Here is a 19,046-nt window from a genome sequence, read left to right on the forward strand (position 1 = left end):
TGTACCAGACGACCACGGCTTTTCCTTCGACTTAAATTTAAAATTATTGGCAGACATCCGATTATCTTTGAGTGCTTCCGTATAAAACATGACGTTATGAATACCATGAAAATAACACTTTGGGTTATCTGAAAGGCTGTATTTGAATTTATCTCAGATGCGTCGTGTCGAGTTACGGTTAGAACTGTTAAAAAGAAGTTTTGATTTTGATTGCGGCGACTGTGACCAGTTTGTCCGCTAATTGGAGGGCTGAAATAGGGGTTTTGGCCATTACGCGCAAAAAAAAAGTTGTCCGCTAACCAGAAGGTCCGCTAATTGAGTGTCCGCCTTTTGGAAACTTTTTTATGAAGATTTGACTAAGAAACGACCGGGGGAAATGATATTGTCCGTTAATCAGAGGTGTCCGCCTTTTGCAGTGTCCGTTAATTAGAGGTTTTACTGTATATTTTTATATCAACAATTATACAATGTATAGCAATGTGCCCTCCCGGTTATTACCATAATGGCTTTATGGCAACTCCTGAACTTGGGCACAGGATGTACGGTTTATCAACAATTAACCTGATAGTCAAATGTTTTGGTGGCATTTCAATACATGTCACGGCAAGTATTACATAAGCGATATCTCTGATCCTGCCTTATGTTTACTAAGGTCAGAAGTGATATTTTAAACTATTTTCTCTCAGGTTTGGTCAGCCAACATTACCAGAGTACACCTATCCAACAATTACCATACAACTCAATGAACAATCAAACTCTGCAACATTTTCCACCACAAATGAACCCACACCAACCAACGATACCATATCACCAAAACAATAATCCTCCATCATCCTCTCTCCAACCTTCTTATCTACAAACTCCTCAGTCTCTGATCACACATCAACTTAAACAACCACCCAGTCTAGATACGACTTACATACCTCAGCCTAAAGCATCTAATTTAGACATGACGTATGTTTTACTAAATGAACGAACATTGGATCAACAGTCAAAAGACAATGTCTACATTCCACCAACAACGTATGCTGAACTTGATTTCAGTATTGATTCTCTTGCAGTTAACGGAGGAGTCAAATCCCAATACGGCAATAGAACAAGTGATATTTTAACCACTGCCATAGAGAGCGTTAAAGGAACTTCAACGCCACTTATGGCCGATGAAAATCCTCCTCCGGATTTGATATCTAATAATGTAGAGTTCAATCGTACGATGCGTAAATGGGTTTCCTCTAAGGAAAAGGATGATGATTTTTTCGAAGAAGAAAAACGTTATTTGAAATCGCTGCAAGCTAAACGAACGAAATGAATTTTTAAGGGGACACACTCTCATAGAGTATTTTCAGTTAATTAAAGCTCCACAGGTTGTCAGCACTATGCGCAAACAAAGACTATTGGTCCATAACTTTGGAGGTTTTTGCGTTCGAACAATAATTATTATAGTAACACGATTAGTCCTGATCATCCCAAGTTACATTGCGACCGTTGGATGGCTTTTACAGTGGAGTCTCTTTAACTCGAACCTCTATAACTCGAACAAGTTTTAAAGTCCCTTCAATGAACAATACCTTATAAACCCTACTCCATAACTCGAAATTTTTTAACTCGGACAGATGTCCTCTTCCCGTGCGTGTTCGAGTTATGAGACTCCACTGTACATGTACACACAGCGCCCGTTTCCTCTCGTATCTACTAAAGTCTGCTTATCTTTTGAGATAATATAGTAGGGGACCAATCCTTAGGATCCGTGACATCTTTTATGCGAAGCACAAATAGAGTACGATTGACGTCAAATTTTGTCTAAACCGTACGTAGTCTGACAGAAGTTTGAACTTAAAGTGGCCGTATCCTTTGTGTGTTCGAATAAGAGACTTGTTGTAGTATACGATAACCACACATACAAAGGAAATGTAGATTTTTCTTTTGATTTCACAAGCATGGAATTTTAGGGAGAGAAATGCATTTAAAAATTTCAATTACACACCCATTTACACACATCTTTCACATGCGTTGAATCTTAGGCGTAGTTTATATGGCCGGTTTTTTGCCGTGTCTAATTCAAATAACTTCATCAAAAAAACTAAGTCTAATTGAGTGCGGCAAAAGAGCGGCTTTATAAGTCAAATTTTGATTTGAGGTCGACCTTAACAATTGAACACGGCAAATTTTGCTGAACTTAATTAAAAAGAGCGGCAAAAGATCGGCACTGATTTAAACGGCCTACTTTTTTGTCGATCTTAATTCAGACAATAATGTTTTCATGTGAAAAGACACCAAACTTCTTTGTTTCTTTTGTTTAAAATAGGGGTTTCCTCAATTCATTTAAAGTCGAGTTCAAAATAAAAGCTTATTTAAAGTCGACTTCAAATAAATTTTCAGTTTATACTGTCGATCTCAATTAATATCAAACTTTTCAATATCAAAATTTATTTGAAGTCGACTTTAAATAAGCTTTTATTTTGAACTCGACTTTAAATGAATTGAGGAAACCCCTATTTTAAACAAAAGAAACAAAGAAGTTTGGTGTCTTTTCACATGAAAACATTATTGTTTGAATTAAGATCGAAAAAAAGTAGGCCGTTTAAACCAGTGCCGATCTTTTGCTGCACTTTTTAATTAAGTTCGGCAAAATTTGCCGTGTTCAATTGTTAAATCGAACTCCCGGAAACCCATGCCGGGACCCCCAAAGGCGTTCCACGGTGGTTTAAAGATCGACCTCAAATCAAAATTTGGTTTACGGTATATATAGATCATTTTTAAATTTAGATTTTGGCTTAACAATCGCTAAATTGTATATTAATTATTTTTTATCATGTGCATTTTTATTCTTGTAAATATGATGGGTCAGCACAAATGAATGATGTCAACATCAAATGTAAATAAAAGAACATTCATATACCAAATATCCCTCAACAATATATATGAACATGTTCCATGAATAACTCAAAATTTCTCTCCATAATAAGTTAATTCAATTAGTTTTCACGTGTAACTCGTGACATATTTTACAAAATGTTTTATAAGTGTGCAAAAAACTAGGAAGAAGCACAGGTAATATTCCCAAGTTAACTGAGTGAGATTCATCTAAATCTGAAAGAGACAAATATAAGTAATGATCCTGCTATCAGTCTCTAGATTCGTCAATTGAATATAAATCCTGCTTCTTATTTAGGAACACCTCTCTCAGAACAAAAGATACCTATATTTTCTTGCTCAGAATTTCCTGGCAATTATATAGCCACATCATTAGATAAAACGTCTGTACGTAATAAAAAAATAAGAAATTTAATCTGCTGGTCCGAAACTCGACCAAATTTTATCGAAAAAATTCAATATTATTGTGATTAGAATTTTTTAGGCACCACTCACGTAGTTGAACCGCAAACCTAGGTTTACAAAGCGCAAACCCAGGTTTTAAAGTACAAACCTTGGTTTATGGGGGCGTAAACCTAGGTTTGCGATATTTTTGTGCATTTGGGCTTCCAAAAAGTAAAGTACCCTCTCACCAAAACAAAACCGGGATTTTTCATTCCGTTTGGTGGTGGACTTATACTTTGACTACTGGCATAGTAAAAAATAACAGAGAAACATCTATTCTGGTTTTAAATGAACTATGGGATATGTTCTGCAGATGACGCCGTAATGCTGATGAGAGTCGAATAGACGAGAAACAGAAAAAAAGGATTTCCGCTGTGGTTACGCCAGGCCAGGCAAATCACCGGATAGACTTCTACCCGGAAGAAGTTCAGGCGCTAAATACTTCGAATTTTCCTAGCATATCGAATAAGCCTCGTTTCCATGTGGAATTTTAAAATCATAAACAACAGAGCAGAAAAAAGGCACAAAAAAGCAGCAGAGTTTTGGGTAAAATTTTAGGAAAATGGAGTTTTCTTGACCCGAATACAGAACATATATTCTCAACTCTGAATGGTTTATGGTTGAACTTCTAATGTTGCTACTATGGCAGAGTCTGAAGTGAGAAGAACTTCTGATCCTCGAGTTGTGAGGAAGATTCATTCTGCAATCAAAAAAACATGTGAGCAAAAACAATGTCCAATCATGGAAAGGATTCAAAGAGCCTTGGCCATTGATAAAGTACAAATCACACGTTCACGAATAGAGCTTCAACTGAAAAATGCAATCAAAGATGGACTGATCATTGAAAGCAGTGGTAAATCAGGCAAAACTACTTCCATTTCTGAATCAAAATCTTCATCATTTCGGGTGCCAACTCAAGAAAACTTTTATGAGGTATGAAGTTTTTTTTAACATTTAGATTTAGATTTAGAATAAAGTGTTCATTTGGTAAAGTTTATTCTGCTTAATGCTAACAAGTTTATCTTTCATATTGATTTGATTACGCAGTGTTAAAGGGATAATCAGATGGTCTCTGAGATATTTTGCCTGTAGATAGCTTCTAGGATTTTAGGAAAAACCTCTAAATTTTTCGGTGTACTTATTTTCCTAACTCAAGTTATGCCAATTTGAAATCTCAGAAAATGGGACTTTTCAGGGACTTTTCACATTTTTTTCTATTGTTTTCAAGCAAAGGTTCAAAATTTCAAATTGGCATAACTTGAGTTAGGAAAATAAGTACACCGAAAAATTTAGAGGTTTTTCCTAAAATCCTAGAAGCTATCTGGAGGCAAAATATCACAGACCATCTGATTATCCCTTCAAGCAAGGCTAATTTTGTAGTTTTTCAACAATTGAAAATGAATCCAGACCCAATCAATCAAACTTGTTGAACCATTCAAACAATCATACTCCATCAAACTATTAAACATGAAGATTTTTCTTTAAATTGTGAGTGTTTGATTAGGCCGATGAAATTTATATATGAGTTTACCGTCGGCCACCCGCATCTCTAAAAAGCACCCGCATGAAAATTTCATTATTTTCAAAATTCATAAATTTTTCATTATTTCCATATTTCTTTACAACTACAACCTCTATCTTTGTTAAAATCGTCTCTACGCATGTTTACACGGGTAAACAAAGAAGATTTATTACAGAAAATGCTGCCGCCCTCAATCCTACAACTGCAGTGGGCGTCCCGCCCATATATCTGCCAAACCGCCCTGACCGCCATTTTAGTTTTTTGCAAAATCTAGCGCCACTGTAGCAATCGATCTTTATTTTTCGTTCGCAAAAGATGCGAAGGGTTGAAGCGAAGCAAAATTTTTTGTTTTGAGAGAGCATGATTGGCAGAAATGGTGGATAAGGTGCTGTTGGGAAAATAATGAATAATGAAATCATGCCGCATCTATTTTTGGGTAAGTTCACGACGGTAAACTCATATGTAAATTTCATCGGCCTTAAGTACGATCAACTGTTTGGCGGTTCGATAGACCTTTTCGCCACATTCGGCCAGACCCGATCAATCGAACTTGTCGAACCAATCGAACAGTCGAACTAATCAAACTCCATCGAACGATTAAAGTTCGATTAAAAAAATTAATCGAACCTAATCGAACACTCACAATTTTTGAAGCAATAGCAGTTCGTCAGGAAAAAGTTCGATTAGTTCGATGATATAGACCTTTTTTCAAGAGGCCATCCTGTTGAATAATTATGTCGTCCAGCAGAAAAACAATGATAAAACCATGCATAATTATTACAATATGCATGATACAGACATAATTATTCAACAGGACGTCCTCTTTGAAAAAAGGTCTATCAAATCCTCGTATTCTTCCCTCGTTTGCAAAAACTTTGTCCTGGCACGCGATTGCCATTTCGACAGTTCCCGGACTTAACAGCTTGACGTTTATTGTACCCGGATATTTGTCTATCCGGAATAAAGTCTGTAGCCGCTCTGTTGCGATTTCGCGGGCGGTCGAGTGGCGGAATACTACGCCCCAACAAACCGCCTCTGGCGCTAAAAGGATACAGGAAAGGTGTGTAATCCATTATCGGAAGTAATTTCCCGACTTTTATTCCGAATTTGGCTTTGAAAAGAAGCTAATATACGGTGGCGGAGCAGCACAAACTTGTCGAACAAAATTGGTTTATTGAACTAATCGAACCGAAACCCATTGATCGAACTTAATCGAACACTCACAATCTTTTAAAAAATCTTAGAGTTCGATTAATTGTTTTAATCGAACTTTTGTTCAATGGAGTTCAATTAGTTTGATTGTTCGATTGGTTCGACAAGTTCGATTGATCGGGTCTGGATTCGGCTAAAGCTTCAGATGCATCCGGCTGGACTTTCAAGTTGAATAGTGACCAAAGGGGGTCTCGAACCGGGAACCTATAGGTTTCGAAACCAATGCCCTATCCGCTAGGCCAAGCCGGCTGCTGAAAATTCGTTATTTGGGGTTACTTACACGAAGGTCTCAGTACTATATATAAATAAGTCTGACTGACGAGTTAGGCTAACTGTTATGATCGCCATTACTCCGAAGAAGCCACCACACGTGTGCACCGCCAACCGGGTAGAGGAACGAAAAAGCCGTGGTTAGATTTAGTTGGAAAATATGCAAAACATATGCAAGTCTACACAAAGATTAAAAAGACAACAAAGCATCTTCCAGACCATGTCAATCGAACGAATCAAATGCTGAATCAATTGACACGTGCGTTTGGTTTGGGAACGCGAAACACGAACGCGAACTACCCATGTCTATACTTTTCAATATATCTCCAGAACTAACAGATTTTTTGAAATTCTGTAAAAAGGTCTAAGTTCCTGAATAGTTTTACTATGTTCTGTTAAAAAATCATAACCATCAGTCAAATACTCATTCATCTATTTAAGATTGAAGACAAAAATTTGCGAAGAAAAATAAACCTTGAGCACAAAAAATGCTTTTTTAAACACTTTTTTCCACCGAAAAACAAATAACTTTTACAGACTTACCTTCCCCAAACATTGAAGAAGCCTCTACCAATTAAAGTAAATGAGATAAGATAAGATAAAACCTTAAAATCAACCAGAATTTACAACCTTTCGTCCAAAGCAACAGACGTACTTTTCTCGCCGCCATTTTGTTTTAGAATGAGAATTCTAGAGAATTCCATTCGGTTCCAGCCCCCACGCTCTTTTTTCATTCAATCAGATCGCGCGATTTCACTTTCGCTTTCTCTAGTCCAATAAGATTGCGGGATTTGAGTCATGTGACATCTCTATTAAAAAACACGCGCGAATTAAAATAGAAATACAGGGGGTCACACTACTGGCTACAGGAACTGAAAGCAAGCAATTAAGGCCAATATGTTTGGTTTTTCTGATAGACAAAAGGAATAGGAAGCTTTACTGAAAGAGGGATAAGGCTGGGACAATCTATTTAAAAGATATGGACAAAAAAAGGCACTTTTTTGGGTGATAATTAAGATTTTACTTAGAAACTTTAATTCTCTTACCCCCGTCTCAGCCCCCCCCTGATATGAGCAAGGGAACAATGTTGGCCACCCCTACTGAAAATTTCAGATCAAAACAAACAAGGAATTAATTCCTGTAACTCGAAGAAAATTGGAAAAAGCTGGTTTTTGACTGTTTCTGATCCTAAAGTGCTATTTTTCGGTAAAAGCTACAGCAATTTATGTTTGGATTTCTAGAAAGCTTACCCATTCATTGTCATTACATTTTTTATTTGAAAGAGTAATCTCTTCATAGAATAAAAATATATCTTCAAATCTTGTAGGGTCATTTTTCAAAAAAATTTTGCCAAATTCGATTCTCGCATTTCGCCATTTTACCCTAAGCAAAGGCACGTGTTGAACGCAATTAAATACATTCAAATAATTGCAATTCCATTGTCGAACGTAATCGAGTCGCAATCGAATATTACCCAGAATATTACGTTCGATTGAATTCAATTATGTCAAATTGACGTTATGAGGGGGTGGGGGGTTTTCAAAAGCTAGTTTTGACGTTGTTAGAGATCAAAGGTATACCTTTTTGTGAAAATCGCAAATATTTGTTTACCGTGAGAGGTCCTAAATCTGACACCACTGCCTAAATCCGATGGGGTCTTTCAAAGATACAAACTAAAATAAAAACAAATCTTTCGCTGTGACGCAACGAAGATACCAAAGTGTCAACTAAACTGAGAGATTTGATACACTGAACCAATTGAACCAAATAACAATAATTGCTTCTTATAACAAAACATATTTTTTATTGCAATATGCACAACGTCATAAATGACAACAGCAGTAACAGCATCATAAAAAGTAATGAGATGTTTTGATTTTCCAAAGCACATGAAAATATAAAAGAGGTCTGTGTACGAGCGTGCTCATTTTGAAACGTTACGTAATCAAGGCCAAGATCAAGCCTGGTTTTTATTACTCTACACTGGCACTTGGCTTGATTGCAGGCCTTCCGTAAATAAACATCTGGACTTATGGGTGGTAAAGAGGGCGTTGATAGTTGCCGCCTCATTGATTCGATGTTTGTTATTCAAATTAAGTGCTACCATCCGCCCTTTATTCAACTTCGCGCAATTTTTGCAGTTTAGTCTGTTTGTTTCTTGATGGAAACCAGCCCAAGTTGTTTCGTATTTTTCCCGCACAAGTCACTTTTATTACAAAACTGTTATCGTTTTATACATGAGCAACTGATCCAGAATAAAAGGTAATTATTTTTACAACTCACACTTTTTAATTACATTAATTGACATCTTGACATTACAGCTATCTTGTTAGATGTTTTGTTTCGAGAGTTCTAGCAATAGTTTATCGTTCAACTTGGAGAGGGAATGTTTGTAAACATAGAATTTTTTTTCATAACAGTTATTGGGGGGGTCGGAATTAGGCAGTGGTGTCGGATTTAGGACCTCTCACGGTAACTACACTATACTTTTTAAGCTGTCGAAAATACATTCGTGTATGAATTACATGAAAATTTGCTGCTCGCATAATCCCATTGGTTCGCGCTATGATGTCATTACACCAGACGTAATTAATCGAACCAATCGAACGGTATTTTTAATCAAACTTTGTCGAACTTAATCGAACTTTGTTGGCCAATTTTAATGCTCGACTAAGTTTTGGTTGTCGAACTTTAATCGAATACTCACAAATTTATCAAAATACAAAGTTCGATTTTAAGTTTGATTACTGAAATCGAACTTAATCGAACTTTGTCAAGTTTAATGGAACAAAAATTTGAGAAAACCCAAGCAACTGAAGGCTCTGCCAATCATTGTATATTAACTTCTTTTCAAAGCCAAAATGGGGTCATTCAAAAGATCCATAATTGATCCATAATTTGAAAATGCGACAGTCTTTTAAAGCCAATTATGAGGGGCAAATTTCAAAATTTTAAGGGTTAATAGGTGTATAATGATGTAACAAAAAGGTTTCTGAAAGTTTGTATGATAAAAAACCAAGGCAAGAGAAATGATGAATTTATTATGAAACATTGATTGTCCATGGTACTAAGAAATGGAATATTGCACTGGAAAGATTCCTTAGGTACAACAAAGAACTATTTAAGGGGTCACTCACATATCGATTCTTCCCACGACTAACGTCAAATTTACGCGAAGGGGTGGGGGTTAGAGTCAGTGACGCTTAGAAATTTCACCATAAGTATTGATTTTTGAGACACTTTTTTCCGTGACAAATGTTACTTTCCATTTTCTTTTCCTCATTTTATATATTTCAAGTATTCGCTCACTTCGCTATTTTATAGAACAATTTTAACCAAAACAAACGGCCTGATGTTTATGTCTCGTGTTCCTTTTGTTTAGACGGTCTGCACGGCCCGTAAATTTTAGTCGACGGTCGGTCTTTTTTTGTGAAATAACGCTATTCTGTTGATTATGATTACAGAGATATAATTAATTCCGGCAACTTTTCAAATTAGCATCAATTTGACGTTAGTCATGGGTAGAATCGATATGTGAGTGACCCCTAACTCATTAAAAACTCATTTCTTGTATTATTTGTTCATCCCCTGCAAGTCAATAAGTGATATCACCAGGGATTTTTCTTGTATTATTGGGGCAGTCCTGTTGAATCTACTGCCTTTTCCTCATAGAATTATGAAGATGATGGTCACGACTGGTATTGCTGGGTATGTCATCGAGAAGGTGAAGTTTATTTGTGTTCGCGTTGCCCTCGTGTGATACATCGGAAATGTGCTGAACTGACACAAGAAGACTTGGAAGGTGACTTTGTCTGCTATTGTTGTAATGTAAGTATGTTGTCTTTTTTTCTATTTGAAAATTTTATGTGAAATAGACTTTGGCAGCTTGAAAGTGATATGTTTTATTAACCCTGAGAAGAACAATATTAATAATCTGGGGGGACATCCAAAACGTGTCACAAAATCTTCAAAAATGATTGAAAAGTCATGAAAATTGTCTGGATTATTAAAGGCGCTTTAATTTTTAGATTATTTTAGCTATTACCCATTTTTAGTGCTGGCGTCATTGAATGTGGAATTAAAAAAGTTTAGAGTAAAAGTTAAAGTAAGGACAGCCTCTAACAAAGCCTCTCTGAAAAAAAATCCTCCATTTAGAAGGGATAATTTGTTACCATGATTGATAGGATTACGTGCTTTTGCTGCATTGAATTACTTTTTTCTCAATGTGCGCTCCCTCAAATCTAAAAGCATGCATAGAATAATTTCTTTGATAATGGTGTAATATGATATTGCTCACCAACAGCTGACCAATAGCTTAATTTTTTAAACTAACTGGATATCCTATATATTGACCCTTGTTCGTCAGCACGTTTGTCTGTTAATTTGTTCGTTACCAGTTTTTGTTGGCATCAGACCATGGGAATATTCTGAATTTTGGCACCTTTACAAATGATAGTGCCTAAAATGTGACAGAGCCCAATTTTAAAAGAAAAAATCGGTCGCCAGATTGGGAAAAATGCCACAAAAAGGATGGTTTTAGGAATTTTTTAATTATGATTTGTTTTGTTTGCAGGATTTGGAATCTACAAAGCAATATGGTAAAAAAGAAATTCAAGAACTGGCCACCATGTTATCTTATACTATTGACCGAATGAAAAGCAAGGTAATGCTCCTGGAAGACGATTTAGAATCTTCTAAATACTCTTTTATTTTGTTACCTAAGTGGATTAAATTTCGCATGGAATCGCAAAAATTAATACTCGCGAAAGATTTAAAATCTCGATTCCTGTGTCCTCCATAATAGCGAGTTTATGTATGTGTGTTTTTCAGCGACGGAGACGGTAAGGTTCTAATTTGACAAGATCCTGACCAGCTGAGGACGACGGTAAATCAGCACTTTTACCGTCCTCGATTTTGCGGGGCGGAATTGCGGGTTTTTCCAAATCGTTTCAGTCACTTTACCGTCCTCAAAAGTGCAAATACATAAACTCGGTAATGATTGATTTCAGCGTTGTGAATGGTTTACCAAGTTTCTTCTTTGAATCTAGTGACCACAAACACAACAGCATGCATTCTCAAGTGAGTTACAGCATGTCCAAGGTAAAAGTGAACCAGTTTCCACTCACTTTCAAAATGTCAAACATAGCTGGAAAGAAGCGCCATATGATGTAGATCAACGTGATGGGTGAAAAAATTTAATTTGAGGCTATAAGAAGTTATAGCCCAAAAACCTGTATTATGACGTCATAAACATTACGTAACATTACGTCAAGAAACTTAAAATTTTACTCAAGTGAGTTACAGTTGTGGTGCACAATGAATCTACACTCCTCGGTTCGTCCACTTAATAGATAGGCGAGCTGTCCGGTTGTGGACCCCGTGAAAAATAATGATAAATAGCCACATTAACAAGAAAATTTGAACTAAACTTCCATCCACTGATTTCATGGAATAAATGCTTAAGTAGATTACCCCTTTAAAAACAGCTAGGTTTGAGCTCTTGAGTTAATTCCATTGTGTTTTAGTGTGAGGAGCTATGGAAAAGTCCAGACGAAGAACTTCATCCAACTTACAGGCTTTTTGTTTACCAGGACACAAGTCTCAATGAACTTGAAAAGGTTAGTGTGAATTGTGAAATATCTCTGAAAGATACTTCTAATTATTATAATACAGAGTCTCCATGACACCCAAACCCAGGGGGGGGCACTCGATTTTGGAAACGACCGTACGTTCGGCCAAAAATCAGGTCTCTAAAATCGGACCCTTACAGTGCAGGAAAAATTTGGCTGAAAATCGACCCTTATAGTGCAACTTTTCGAATTTTTTTGCCACTTTTCAGGGCAAAATGTTTTTAAATTTCTCAAATTTTACCTCAAAAATTGGTATTTTCTCAAATTTTACACTCTTACAGACGGAGACGTTTGAGTAATAGAGGTTCGAGTTGTGGAGACTACTGTTAAAATGGTGAATTAATTAATTAGTTTTACGCAGATATAATTTTGGAAAATTGAAATAATGAATTCTACTGAAGTTGCCCGCAATTAATATTTTCAAAATAATATTCCAAAATGCCCCTACATTATTTTTGTCTAGAAGGCATCTGCTCCACCCTCATGCTAGAATTATTATAGGTTCTTTAATGCATTCTAAATTTTCATTTTTATTTTCAGAGGGTAGCAAAAAAAGAATTTGATAGTTTGGCAAAATTCCACTACGAAATCGAATGGTTATTTCACAATACCGTCATCTATTTCGGAGGTAACTAAACAACTTTTGATCAATTTGAAATTCACTTTTCTTGTTTGTATCTCAAACATGATTTTTAAACCAGGTAGTATGAAAAATTTTATATTAAGGAGTCAGAGTGTTCTCAAAGTTAAGGTTTATCTATTCCAACCATGGAAATTACAAGGGGTTTGGGGTAGCCCGGTTTAGGTTTTTAAGTACTTTGTATAATTTTTCTGTATATTTAATATATTTAAATAATATGTTTCTTTTTATTCAGGTGAAAACAAATTAACAGAGTTAGCTCGTATGGTTGTTCTTGACGGGCAAAATGAGGTATAAAGTGTAATTTGATTTGAAATTTCAGCCCCTTCTAAATGGGTGGCATTTCTGAAACTTCAAAAGACTTTTTGGTCTCTTTTTGGAAAAGTTTGGAGTGTAATTGAATGTTTTAGAATTCTTTCGAATTTATTTTCCATCCTTTACAATCTGAAAGAACATATTAACAAAATTACTTAGCTTGCAACAGTTTTAACAAGTTCTTTTTCAGTAATCCGATTTCCCAAAGTTTGTAGGAGGTGATGGAAAGATGGTTCCTATCTCCACTTTAAACTACCACTTCACTTCTTCTATTTTATTTCATCTTTCAGCTCAGCCAAATCGATATTTGCTCTGAATGCTATATTCGCTCTAACGACAGAATGAAGAATTGGTTTTCGATCCCATGTGTGAGTATCATTGTAATTTTTTGCTTTTCTGACCTCGTTCCTGAAGTTGCTATTAAAAATCGTGGAACCTTTCGTAATTTTTTCATGTTTTTTTAGGCTTCTTTGCTTTTGGGGCCTACCTAAGGAGGTCCTATAAATTGACCGTTAATGTTAATGTTTATATTCTTTCTCAAGTCGAAAAATATGTACAAATCTGTACTATCTTTAAAGCTAATAGAGTTCAACCGTTGTGTGTCCGTTTGTTCGTTCATTTGTTCTTTATGAGAACTTTTCAACATTAGCCCGTTATAAATTTTCATTTGCATTCTTTCTTCAAACCTTCATAGTGCGACCTCGTTATATTAACGTAAAAGTCTTGTCTATCAAGGTTTAACGGTAGGTTCACACTTTCATCACGACTAATGTTTTATTTAAAACATCTATTGTTTCGTTAACTTTCTAGATACCAGAACACAGAATCGTATATGCAAAACTTGGAACAGATCCACCTTGGCCGGCCAAGGTATTTCACTACTGAATTCATAAATTGTTCATCTCTGACTTTTTGAAATAAAGTAAATTTTGACGCTTCTAAAGCCGCTATCTAATTCGAAATATATCAAAAGTAATACGCAATTGAAAATTTACTGCCAGCTAATTTGAAATATATTAGATGATTTATATTCTTCTCGTAGTAGTGTGCGTGATCTAATTTTTGTCAAAACCAGGGTTTTTAGACAATGGCCACCACCCTTTTTTTAACCTATGTACTTGACTACCATTATACTGTTTGTTACTGGACTTGGTTTGCCGTCACCCGACTGACTAACTGAATCTCGAAATTGTCGACCCAAAAAGATTTATTGCCATTTTAAAGAAGAATTTACCAGATTTGATGACCCTTTGAGGGGCTTCGTATCATTTGATATTGTAACTTGATATCAGATTTTTTATTGTAATAAATTCTGTGCAGGTGTTACGTGAAAACGAAGACGGTTCCAGCATTGACGTTCGATTCTTTGGAAATCCATATCAAAGGTATTGAGCACACGTTTACTTAGATCTCATCTGTTCAAATTATTTAACCAAAGTTTTTTTTTTCATCTGCTTGCTAAATATAATCTTCGCTGTAAAAGCATGTCCTGTTGGAATCTTTATGCCCTAGAAATCCTTAAAAAATCGAAAGTTTCGAACCATCTATCAGGCCATCCTAGAAAAGCATGGTAGTGTTTTTCAACTAAAAAGACTGATTTTACCAGCATTTTTAGTGATTACTGGAGGGTTAGCGTCTAGGGCATATGAAAAAAAAGCCTGTCTTTAGTGGGCTGCACTGATATCTAAAGGAAGTAAATTAGTCCTGTTTGTTAATCCGTACGAATTAAAGGAATGATGGTCTAATTAACTTTCTAATTAACACAGAGCATGGATACCGAATCGAAAACAAAACATCTGGGATCTCGACGAAAAACCACAACCGAAGAAACGTTCTAAAGCTCTCTCGCTTGCCGAAGAAGAACTCAAAGTCTACTTACGTCTATTAGCCAGGAGCAAGTCCTCTGCTAAGGTATATTGATCACGTATAGGCTATTTCACGGTCGAAATGGATCATGGGTAATCAGGACCACCGCGCTCCGATAGCTACTTTCTGTTGGTCTAATTTTTTGGATGTTTTTGCGTCTAGCCAGCGGGAAACCGTTATTGAGGCGCAACCGGTCCTGATCACACATGATTCATTTCAACTGTAGTGAGATGGCCTATTCTTAAATATTCATCATCCAATTCCAATCAAACGTCTGTAACCTAAAAAAAAAAACAGGGAAAATATAAAGAAATGAAAATTTTGCTTTTGAAGGATTGACTTCGACATCAGTCTTTGCATTCCCGACACAAAAAAATCTTTCTCCTACTTTTTATGATTTTTCCTTCTTTTCAAGTATTCTTCAAACATCTCCTGTGCTTTAATATCTTTGATGAGTTATTACAGATTATACTCTAAAATGAGACATAAAATTGACTATCTAGTTAGTCTTGGATTAAAAGATATCCAAATGCTCTAATTAGCATATTTCCATGGTGGGCAAAAGCTGTTTATATGGAGGTGGTCTGGCCCAGCTAGGTGAGGTGGGATGGATTTTCGAACGTTTCGTCACAGTTTTTGACGAATCAAATGGCTAGAAATAGATTATGTGGCGTTCGAAAATCTATCCCACCTCACCTAACCTCCATATGAACAGTCCCTTAGAAGAATATAAATCAAATCAACGGAGATACTGTTTAATACATTCTGATCAATCGTATTTACTTTCCTTTCTAAAGAGCGGTAAAGTAACATCCTCGGATTCATCTGAAGAAGAAGAAATCGACGACTCAGACGACCAACAACCTGAAAAAGAAACTAAATCATCTTTCACCAAGGTCAAAACACCCGCCAAGAAAGCCGCAACACCCGCTTCTGCTTCCAAATCTTCGTCTCGTGGTCGAAAACGAACGCCCGCCGCCTCCAAACCGCAGACTGAATCTGACGAAGACGAAGAAGAAGAAGAATTGGCGGACGAAAGCAAAAGCGAAAGCGAAAGTGAAAGTGGCAGCGATGGAGAATTCCAACCGCCACAGAAACGTAACAAAAAGAAAGACACCAAACGAAAATCGCGCGACGACTCGCAGTGTAAGAAACAACGTGGCCGAAAGCGAGGAAGTGGCGTGAAACGAAAAACAACGTCGCCCGACGGAGCATCCTCCTCGTCTGCCAAAGAAACGAAAGCCGAGCGACGTTTCCGCGAGATGCAAGAAAAGAAAATGATGGAATTTCAAAAAAACAAAGGTAGCAAAAACTATAATAAAAACGAACAGAAAGTTGATATTAATAAAAACATTGGTAGTGAAGACGGTGGTGATGATTCTTCTGAGATGCAGTTGGCGCAACAGATCAAAATGACCGACGACTATAAGATGATTGAAAAATTACAAGATCGCGTTCGAACGATGGAAAAATCGTTAGAGCAAACGAAAGGCGAGTACGAGGCTGCACAGGCTGACCTTGAGTCCACGCGCATCGACTTGGCGACCGAACGACAGAAATGTAAAAGGTTGCAAGAACAAGTGGAAAAGGACGTCGCGATCGGTGAAGAGAAAATGCGCGCGGAAATGTTGAGTAAGAAACAAGAAGAAATCGACCTCGCCATTGAAGAAGAACGGAAGCGAAACGAACTGGAATTTCAGAGTCGGATGAACGAAGCCATTATGGAAGAACGGTCAAAAGGCGAAAACAAATTCCAAGAAACTCTTGAAAAAGGTATCTATTTCGCAGAAAGTATTTTTTCACCACTTTCCCACTGATGGATCGACCAATGTTTAAGTTTGAATTACAGAAGTTTTAGAATAATATAGGTTTATTGGGGAAAAGTTAACTGTAATCCCATCAATTTCGTATACTTATGCGGTGATATTTTCTCGGAACTTGTTAAAGCAAACTAGACGCTACATAATCTCGTAGGCATACGTTGGGAGTTGTTTTGGATTTTAAGAATTACACATTTTTCAGAATTCGATTTTCTGTGACTTTTGAGATTTTATCGAGACTCTTGTGGCCATTGTTTGATGGATATTTTTTGAGCTTTCAGATCTTCCAATAGATATTTAGGAAGTTTCTGAGAATTTTTATTCTTCTGTTACTTTTTTCGCGGTAAGTTTTGAAAGTTTTCGACGTGTTGTTCTGCGTTGTCCTTATATTTTTGTGTGTTTATTTTTATGGAGATTATTTCAATTCTTGGTCATTATGAACTCATTTGTCTTCTAGAACGCGTCAATTCGGAAAACAAAGCCAAGATGATGTGGCAACGCGAACGCGACGAATTGCAACGAACTTTCGATCGATACAAAACCGAATTGGAAGTGAAAAATTCTCGTGGTATGGAAAAACTGAAACTCGAGTCGGACGAGCTGATGAAGCGAACGCTAGCGGACAACATGAGGCGTATCCAAGCTGACACTGAACGTATTTTAGCGGCCGCCAAAAAGAAATCGTGGTGTTCCAATTGCACGAAAGAGGTAAGATTTTCTCCTTTCGCTTCAGAATGATTTTCAGATTCGTAATTTCCCAGAGATATTGGGAATTGAGAAGTCTCGATATAATCTCAGTGTGGGCATGTTTCTTGACCAAAAATCTACCGGGTGCGCCACAAAAAGGTATCCAGTCTAAAACCAAAAATCTGAGGAAAATTTCGTTAAAAGTAAATTGAAATGATTTTGATGAACATTTTAAACCCTTTCTTTCCATCACCATCAGTTTCAAAATTCATTTGTTTAATTACTGAAAAATGATCTTAATCATGTAAAGCCTCTTGCGATTGCCAATTTTAAAACTAAAGTTTGATAGGTCGATTTTTAACGTTTTCGGGCACTTTCTGAAAGTAACTTTTTTATTCGATTGAGCTTAACTTTTGATCTAATGAATCGAATTTAATAAATGAACCATCAAAATTTAAGTTTATTTTTCTTCTTTCTGATGGAATAGGAATGGTTGTTTCTTAATTCTTAGATTTTGAAAAAATCAGTTTCAAAGAGAGAAACTTTTTAATGGCGCACCCGGTACAAGGTTTTACTCTCAGAATGATGATCGAAAAGGAACCCTTTTGGATTGAAAAAAGTATTAATAGAGAATTGATTAGACTGATTAGAAAAATACTTTACTCCCAAAAATGTTACCAACTTAATTTTTATGGACACCCGCTATCAAAATCTAGAAGGATTCTTTTATAGTTGTCAACTTTTTTACACCTGACCTCAATTTATGATATGCGTGAGTCTTTTTTCTATAACGGAAACACCCGAAAAAAGCCGGGATTTAAGTACCTAAAAAGCGATGAAGCCCGATTTTCGAAAAAAAATTCGCACACCAGATACGGAGATGTCCCGGAAAAAGCGGTTTTAGGGATTTTCTCGAGATTTTCTCATTGGTTTTTCTGACGTTTTGTTTATTTGGAATTCAAATTCTTCTGGTGATCAGCCAGGTAGGTCCATAAAAGTATCACTTATTTCTCTTTTTTTTTTGTCAGGCGTTTTATCATTGTTGCTGGAACACGAATTACTGTTCGACAGATTGCCAGCGTGTTCATTGGGTGTCACATCGCTACCAGTGCACGCGTGAGATGATGTCAACGTGCCGTTCGTGTCAACAACGTCAAAACTTCCCAGGTGGGTTTCCTTCGCAAGTTCCTCCAAAATAATCTCGCCTCTGCTGGTCACCAGTTTGTTTTTTAAGTATTAATCCTTAAAATGTACATATCATGGTATATAAAGAAATTAAAAAAGGATGGGCCTTGTTGTAGTAGATCCTCTGTAAATGAATGAATATTGAACGCGCATGAATGAGTAAATTATTGAATGAATGGATAGAAATATAGATAGAGGTATGGATGAAAGCATAAACGAAAGGAATGAATGATGGAATGAATGGATATAAAGAGAATGTTTGATGTACATTACCTCGATGGAAATTCTTTTTCTCAGAGCTTACTCCGGAGAGTCACACTTTCTCTTAGAACTGAATGGAGGAAAATTGTATTTTACGCAATGTTTTTTTTGTTTGCTATCTAAAGTTGAAGGTTTTATTTTTACATAAGTGTTCCCGTTTCATATCAGACCCGTATATTATATCAGGACGGTGCCTGCCTATTGTTATATTATGCTGATATAAGCAAAAAAGTGTTTTTCTTTTCCTCTTTCTGACCAATCTTGCTCCACATCCGTATGCAATCTAATGTGAAAAAGCTTATAAATAAAAATTGATGAGC

At 36.3% G+C, this 19,046-nt stretch overlaps 2 protein-coding genes across 2 annotated transcripts in view; both read left to right on the forward strand.

The window, feature by feature from the left end:
- Positions 1 to 1,385, forward strand: part of LOC136807030 (fas-binding factor 1 homolog) — a 28,998-nt gene extending 27,613 nt beyond the window's left edge. Inside the window, exon 24 of the mRNA XM_067063599.1 lies at positions 687 to 1,385. Coding sequence (XP_066919700.1) covers positions 687 to 1,309 — 623 coding nt within the window. The 3' untranslated portion in view covers positions 1,310 to 1,385. The remainder of the gene's footprint in view (positions 1 to 686) is intronic.
- Positions 1,386 to 3,781: 2,396 nt separating this feature from the next.
- Positions 3,782 to 18,566, forward strand: LOC136807032 (zinc finger MYND domain-containing protein 11-like). The gene is made up of 13 exons (XM_067063602.1): positions 3,782 to 4,251; positions 9,995 to 10,150; positions 10,896 to 10,985; positions 11,848 to 11,940; positions 12,493 to 12,580; positions 12,828 to 12,883; positions 13,198 to 13,275; positions 13,718 to 13,777; positions 14,228 to 14,292; positions 14,674 to 14,818; positions 15,571 to 16,546; positions 17,051 to 17,301; positions 18,309 to 18,566. The coding sequence occupies exons 1-13, from the start codon at positions 3,961 to 3,963 to the stop codon at positions 18,477 to 18,479; spliced, it is 2,520 nt and encodes an 839-aa protein (XP_066919703.1). The 5' UTR covers positions 3,782 to 3,960; the 3' UTR covers positions 18,480 to 18,566.
- The last annotated feature ends 480 nt before the right edge of the window (positions 18,567 to 19,046 follow it).

This window comes from Clytia hemisphaerica, unplaced genomic scaffold (genome assembly GCF_902728285.1).
Source record: "Clytia hemisphaerica strain Z4C2 unplaced genomic scaffold, Clytia hemisphaerica genome assembly, whole genome shotgun sequence".
Taxonomy (NCBI): Eukaryota; Metazoa; Cnidaria; class Hydrozoa; order Leptothecata; family Clytiidae; genus Clytia; species Clytia hemisphaerica.